Source organism: Merops nubicus, unplaced genomic scaffold (genome assembly GCF_000691845.1).
Source record: "Merops nubicus isolate BGI_N331 unplaced genomic scaffold, ASM69184v1 scaffold21618, whole genome shotgun sequence".
NCBI lineage: Eukaryota > Metazoa > Chordata > Aves > Coraciiformes > Meropidae > Merops > Merops nubicus.
The window spans coordinates 23,363-31,589 of record NW_008625379.1 but is presented as its reverse complement, the minus strand read 5'-3'; the positions used below and the strand labels follow the sequence as shown (position 1 = coordinate 31,589).

Here is an 8,227-nt window from a genome sequence, read left to right as displayed (position 1 = left end):
CTGTATTGTTTTTAGTTTATAGTTTATGTGAAAAGGCTGCCCTCTTCTGACAACTTTTTCATTTCTTCTAAAATATTAACACATTTTTATCATCTCCATTTATCCTTTGTTTCTCTGAAAGTTGTTTTAGTAGGACCATTATTCCTTTCCCTTACATTCATATTCAGAATAATACAAGAAATATAGATATGAGAAGATTAAATACACTATTCAATTAATATGTAAACTGCATGCAGTTGATAAACGTGATAAAAATCACCACCTCTTGATTACTCAAACAGTCAAACAGGAGGTAAGTTGATGTCTGGTATTCTGAGGTATGGTAGAAATACTAACTGCCACAGGTGTCACCCTTCCACTTTTTAAACAGGTGTCATCTTCCTATTTTTTGGACACACCCATTAAAGAGATGACTTTACCCACAGCATTTTGGCGATATCTGCTTAGGCTTTTTAGTTTGAATCAGGACCAGCCTGATTTACCACATCCTAGTTCACATTGCCTAGTGGTCTAAGAGCATAAAGAGTGGGTTGCTTTCAAATGAAATTAAATTGAAAGATGCTTCCCAGGAGCACATCTAATGCACTCTGATTGGTACTGGGGAGTCAGTCAGTGGGACCAGAATGCACTTGTCTGAGGACTTGCTGGAGCTAGAACAACTGGTGAGTATTCAAGTCTCACATCAATAGTTAAGGCTACCAATCCTCTCCTCCTGGGCCATGCTACTTAATGGCCACAAGCCCTGTCTCCAGCTGTACTGAAGTCACAACAGGTCAGGGGCCTAAAAGCTGAGCTTATCTAAAAGCTGCCACATTACTTTCTTAGGTCATAAAACTCCTAATCAGTCTTTCTCCCCTACACTCCTACAGTACACAGAAGAATGCAAGGGCTGAAACTAAAACTGGATTTGGATGCCACAGGGCAGAGTCTCTTTCACAGCTGCAGTAAATCCAGAGCTCTCTGGCAGTAAGCATGCATGCTGCATCTTCACCTTCTGAGAAAGGACAGAGATCAGCTGGAATTGAAAACAAATGAACACAGACTTCTAAGCGTGAGCCCAATTTACACATTGAACATGTAACGTAAAAAATATATTAACAGAGGTAAGGTCTGTCACTAAAGAGACCCTCTGGCTTTGAGTACTCCCCTTGCTGGCCTCACCTATGCTTTCTCTGTCCCAGACAACCTTGGTCCCATTCTGCACACCAGCAGATCTTCAAGAGGAGGGGGAAAAGTGGTCTAGCCCATGATAGCGTAGAGCATGAGAGCAGCAGTTCTACCTTGGGAATTAATAGATGCAGATTTAAATTGCCCTTGTGTCACAGATGACTAATTTGTACTCCAAGCAGTCTCTTAACCATACATTGTGTCTGCTTGGGAGCCACTGCATAACATTTTCCTTATGCTTCTTTAAGAGAAGGCAGTTTCTATGTCAACTTTTTGTGTGGAGTTCAGTTCAAAGCATTAGACGTGCACCAGACATGCCCATCATACTGAAAAGGGAGGTGAAAGCATGCTTAAATTTGGGATATGGATTAGCTAGGAAATAGTGTCAAACTGTTCAGCACTAAGACTGATGCACACGTATGGATACGCTCAGAAGAAATCTTGGAAACTTCAAAGTGAAAAAATAAGCTGAGGTACCCACTGAGTGCTGTCAGTGGCAGCTGTCAAATGCAGAAGGTGACTCGGGACTTAGCCTAAATCCTTAGACTATCAGCTGTGCTGTATTGGTCCATCACTTGCCATTCAAACATTAGTGTCTTGTGGTTATTAATTACCCTGAAATGCTCCTTGAGAAGTAACCTGTAACTCTATTTACAAAATTTGCATAAAAAGAGGTGTTTTTACAGTTGTTTTTACAGGGCTTTCTTCTTCTTAAGAACATACCTCACCTTTTTTCAGCATCTCCATATTAAGCTTTCTACTTGGCAGCACATAAACTTAGCCATTAATTCCACCAACATATATCTGCACTTCACCTTGTACAAATAAGTAATCCCAATCTGAAATCAATCTTTATCTGAGGCAGAGATCATAAACCACAGCTTTAACTGTATATAGCATCTATGAAATCAATAAAGCCTTCCCAAATTAAAGTAGCAAATGGTATTGTTCTACATCTCTTTAATCTAGACCATTTCAACCTATTGTGAATTAAGAGAGTGATACTGTGAGCATCTCCTGCATTATACATTGTCTTTTGTCGAAGTAAGCTACGGTTTATTGCAGTGACTACTGGTGCTTAATGAGTTTCTTGGCATATCCTCACTGTCATGGCATTTGAAACAGTACGGTTAAAAGAAAAGATTAATTTATCAAATACTAAACAAGCCTAACACAAACACAGGAAAAACAAGCTTATATAAATTTTATAAACTTGTCACTCAATAATTTAATCTCCTTGTGACTAAACACTAAATATAAATACTGCATTAAAACTTCATTACTAGAAATATACACTAATGAGATCCCATTGGTATTACTACAATATACTGGTTAATTACCGAGCCTACATTTACTCATGGGATACATATTTCTTCACATGTATAGAGATTGTCCCTTATGGTTAAACACACTAGATGTAAGCAAAATTCTAGAAAAAAAAATAACAAAATTAATCATTGCAAATTGGGAAGTGTTTCTTGATTGGAAGTTTCCCATTTTATAGGTGAAGTTCTGGGGTTAAACGCCTAGCCCTGAATGAGGGTTGGCATATGGATGATGTCCACAACCAGGCAAGGAAGACCCTCCTGATTGATTTTCACCCAGGGTCTTGCCAGCCTTGGGTGGGAAGAGATTAGGAGATCATCACCAGTGCCCTTGACTTCCACATTAACTAGGAAGGGGGCAAGAAGTCACCTCTGTAAGAATCTGCATGCAAGGTAGTTGTGAGGCCTGTCTATGAGTGTATGTGCTGTGTAGAGGTTCTGGCTATTGGAAGGGCTTCCTGACTCTTCATGGCAAGCGGGGTTCCCAGGATGACAGGGCCAGAACATGAAGCTGTTTCTGAGTCCTTAACTATATAACTGGGTTCATGGCCTGGCTCCTACCGTCACTCACAGTTTGGCTCCTTGCCCAGCTCACTCCTTTATGTCCACTGTGGTAGGTGAGTGCATTGATTTGTTCCTTCTTGTGGTTGTCTGGCACTTTGGATCTTTAGTGTGTGATGTGGTATCAGAAAGAGGAGTTTGGCTGCTGATCTGCCTGTTAATGATAATATCATTCTATAATTGGGCAAGCAGTTAGCAGATGAATAGGTGCGAAAACTAAATCATGACAGTATCACCAGGGTGCCCAGCAGGACAGTGCTTATTTCTATATACTGAACCAGGAGAAAATCAGAGCATTTAGGGTAGTTGTATAAAACAAATATTTCATTCCAAGTCAGATTGGTCTGAAATTACCTATTTCTATGTTTTAGATTTTCTCAATGGAAATTGATTTGAGGTTTTCAGCTCATCATGAATTTTCCCAGCGAAAACATATGTACACCTTTTTGTTGTATGATGAAAAAAATTTGTGTATATTTTATGCTCTGACAGAGAATGCAAAACAGCACTGCAATGTACTCTAGCCTCTCTTCAGCTCTGATGCAGAAGTGTGCTCTACTGAACTACCATCACTGCTTGCTTCAGAACAGGGAACTCCCTGGAAGATTTTAATTTTCTGCTGAGCTTCAGGGAGCTGACAGGATTAGTGCAAAGCAGCATGTGGCAGTGAGCCATAAAAAGCACTGCATTTCCAAACAATTACAGCACATTTTTCTTGGTGCTGGGAGACAGAAGGCTACAGTCCAAGTACTAAGCCACTTGAGTAGTGCAATTATGTATTGGAAATGCACTGCCAGGAACAGTCCCTCTTGCAAAATGGAAATTACCAACTAAAATGGGAAATGCGGGGGGAAAAAAAGTTTCTTTTTGTCTCGTGTTGTTTATTGGAACCTCCTTGTCAATCCCACTGCTTCTTTCCTTTTTATTCAAAGTTTACGCAAAGCCAGGCAACAAATCAATATTTCTGTCCTATTGCTTTTCTAGGTATGTTTAAAATGTGTGAAAATATTATTACCTTCATGCTGCAACACTGTTAGCCATATCTGTAAACCTCCTTGTACCTTTGCAACTGCACCTTACCTCACATTATTGCATGCATTTGTAGCATAAAAAATCTAGGAATATATCTTAGTCCTCAATTTTGCACATTTTCTTCCTTGTGTCTTATGCTCTACCACACAACTCAATATATCATGACTTCTTGTGTAGCCACTGTTTTGCCAGTGTGCTTACATGATAGATAAAGGATGCAGGAGGCTAGTTTGTTGTATGAGTTACAACTATTGCCTAAAAGCATATATTAGTGCAAGTTCCTCTTTCCAAGGGCTGCATTAACAGAGTTCTATCCTAATTTTGGGACCAAGTAATGGCAAAGGATATAGATCATAGTGAAAATGCCAACCCCAGAAAATGCTAAAAAGCCAGACCTGCATATGTCTCTGTCTTTGAATAAACTGTTGAAAATCAAGCTTGTCCAGGTAAACTGTTCACAAAACAGGGGAAAAAGCCACTCATTTGACAACTGCATCAATAATAGCTGTGGTAATAAACAAGCACTCAGTTCCATTACCGGAAAGAGCATTATATCTACCCTTTATGCTGCCAATTTAGAGCTAATATAACTTCATTAATTTTTTTTCCATATATTAACTTGCAGTTGACTATCTCAAGCAAGATAAAAGTTTAAAGTAAAAATCATTTATATAGTTCTTCTCAGCAGAACATACCAAAAAAATGCATACCAAAAAAAAAAAAAAAAAGAAAAAAACAAACTCAACCTATCACATACATTCATACAAGCAGACAAAAATGTGTTTTCCTGCAAATGACTCCCTCAGAGAAAAGGAACAAAGAAGTATAAAGTAAAATGATAAAGGTAAGACACCATCTGAGAAAACCTATAGCAATGTAATTACCATTTCTATAGAATAAATTATTTTTTTAGAAGTCTGCAAGTAAGCAAGTCTGTCCACAGTTGTGTATTTTTTTGATGTGTTGAGACATGTAAAAGCATGTGCAATGGCTTGTTCAGAGCTTTGCACATACAAACCAGCATGCTGGAGCTGCCTCTTGCAATGAAAAGGACAAAGTTATAACTTTCTTCCTCTTCCTTAGGACATTACCTTCATTCTAACACAGATGGTGACTTTCAACAAAACTTACAATTTTTAGGTTTTGGACATCCCACTCCATTGACATTTAGATGAAATTGGTGAATAGATTCAACCAAGCATTTCTGTGAAGTGCACAGATACAGGGGGCACGAGAAAGAGAGAAAAAGGGTAACGTGCATAGGATGCATTTATATCAGAAACTAGGGTTAAACACATAAAACAACTTCAAAGAAGAAAAATACACATTTCTGTTCTTCGATCAGTACCATCAGGAAAGGCAATTTGGCACTGGAAAACCTTTTTTTGAACTAGAGGAGGAAATCTTTATGTAGGACTTATTCCTCCTCACATTCCAATAGGGGAAAACCTGTCATCAGCCTCAGCTGAGGAGCAGCTTTAATTCCAAGAGTCCTGAACAGAAAGAGAATGGAAATGTATTTCTTTCAGTTTTAAGTAATTCTCTTCAGAACAGACTTTACAATTACTTCATATCTGAAACATCACTGTGCTATCCATTGTTTTTTTAACACAAAACAATCTGAATGGCTGCAGTAACATTCATCTACAATGAGCAAGAAGATAATTAATTTAAATAGGAAATTTACATATGTTCTCACAAATCTTGTTGTTCTAGTTCTCTCTGAGACATTATATGAGAAAATGAGAATCCATTTATCCAATGAATAGAGCACAGCAAAACTGCTGTGTATTAGATCTGTAGATCACATGTACAGTATATTAAATTCACTTAGCAGTTAGATAATTACGTTTCCATGTAAAAGCCATTACAAATAATAAATAATTAAATATATGTATGACTTGACAAATAATGTGCCAAGATTATGCAGATAATTCATATTTAATTCAGTAGTTGCTTCACTGCTACCAAATAATGAATAGGCCATTGCACATTCTCCACCATGATACATTTACTTTATTAAAATTTCCCAAATACATACATATCTGAACTTTTCAATTAGTTTCACCCTAAGGCACTCAAAGGAAGTAATGCACTCTTGAAAATAAATCTAGCTTATCTCATTTCCATTCTCATTGCAGTTTTTATCCTGAGGAATAATCAAAATGTCACTGCTATAGGAGAAATTAAGTTAGTTGAAGCTCTCTCTTCATGTATCTCTCTCTTGGCAAGGAACAGGTTTGAAGGTCAGTTCAGTGTTCTCCATCAGTACAAAATCATATCTGCACAGCTGTGGCCTACAAAAGTTGAAAAAGAAAAAAGTGTACACAATTAAAAAAGTTAAGTACTGAAATATTTTTCTATTAATATTGAATTATTCAACCTCTTTTTTAAAAAAAGGTCCTTTTTTTATTTACCACCTCTTATAGACAGTACTCAGACAAGATGACATTTTTACATCTATTTTATGCATCACTAGAGCAGTTTTGCCAGACTGCAAACAACAACCAGGACAACTGGTTGGTGCAAGTTGGCATGAGTAACAAGGGTATCACATTAGTCTGAAATAAGAAGATGCAGTATTTCATCCATTAAAGATATTAGTCTGCATTCAAATCAATTCTTTAGAACAATGGTCCAAGAACAGCACAATTCCTGTTAACATTAGGCCTGAATAATTTGAGTTCCCTAGGTATGAAAGTTACACTGCTTTCATTCCATAGATGAAACCCTATCTTCTAACTCTTTCAGTTGCAATGACACCATGCATGAGAAAGTTTCAGGTGAGAGAGTCATTTGTCACCTAAACACCTAGAAAACTCAGAACTATGCAATACTACACACACAGATACAGAGGTCACAAAGAGAGTCACACACAAAATCTTACTTTTTTAGGTCAACATAGATGCTCTGCCTTTTAGGGCAGAGGTAGGTCATAGCTCTGCCCTTTGTGTGCTGCTAGAGATGGTGAGAGCTGGTTTAACAGGCAAATGGGAAGCACACCCTCTGATGGTAGCTCTAAGGACATACAAGCTATGATGTTTATTTTATTAAAAAATATCTTCTATATTGCTCTGAGCTCACAGATGTGGCTGTACAACACAATCCACCTTGGACTGGGATGTAGAGTACAGCGAAGCAGCTAAAGGACAAAGCCTGACAAAGAACATTCTGCCAGGCACTTCCACTGTGGCACATTAGTGTGAGATTTTTCAACCAGTCAAGGTTCCACCTGTCTGTGTGTGAAAGGACTGATGGATTTCCTCTAAGAATTTGAGGCCTTTTAAGGTCCCCACAAAGCTAGGAGTAGACTTAATGACAAATTCTGGTATTCTGTGTAATGCAAAGCATAGAATTCCATCCAGTACTTCATCCACAATTTGTTTTGATTTCAGTTTAATAGTTTACTATTATATTTGGTTTGTAGAGAGAGAAGAGACAAAAAAGCTCAGAAATTTTCAGCATTATAGACATCCTTATTAAAAGACTGAGAAAGAATTGACAGGACAAATTTCCAACCAGACCAATGTAAGATTATGGTATGCATCCATTTCCCGAGTTGACTTTCAATATCACATGCAACAACTCAATGCTGTGTTTTAGCACATTTGCAACAGTATTTGTAACACAATGTGTTACATAGCTCTCAAACGGTATACATCACCTGCAAAGGGCTCTACCTAACCACAGGGGACACAATACTTACACAAAACATACTGATGAATACTAAAAATAAAAACATACGTTTTCCAACATATTGCATCTTATTTGACATGCAATCCATCTAAACTTGTCATGACTGCATACCAGGAACGCCTTACAAGAGAGCAGCCCTGAGCAAGGAGCAGGTTCAGTACTTCACCAAGGAGCAAAATTACTTTTTTGTTAGGTGAGGCTTTTGTAATCCATCACCCCGTGTGGCTTCTCTGCTGTCTACTAAAAGCGAGAACATGACACTCTTGCTCTGTAGACATATTAATAAGGTTATCTTTTTTTATTGCTCTTTTTCTTGTTTTGGTTAAAGAAAACAAAGATAGCTGAGCTATCTTTGTCACCTTCCCCACCAATTGAGTTTGAACTGACTGAGAGGTTCAAAAGATTTTGGGAGGACTAGCACCTGGACACAGACGTTAGGAAACCTT

At 37.9% G+C, this 8,227-nt stretch overlaps 1 protein-coding gene across 1 annotated transcript in view; it reads right to left on the bottom strand.

The window, feature by feature from the left end:
- Positions 1 to 6,294: 6,294 nt before the first annotated feature.
- The window catches only part of LIPH (lipase, member H), an 18,571-nt gene continuing 16,638 nt past the window's right edge, over positions 6,295 to 8,227 (bottom strand). The window contains exon 10 of the mRNA XM_008945664.1: positions 6,295 to 6,382. Coding sequence (XP_008943912.1) covers positions 6,295 to 6,382 — 88 coding nt within the window. The remainder of the gene's footprint in view (positions 6,383 to 8,227) is intronic.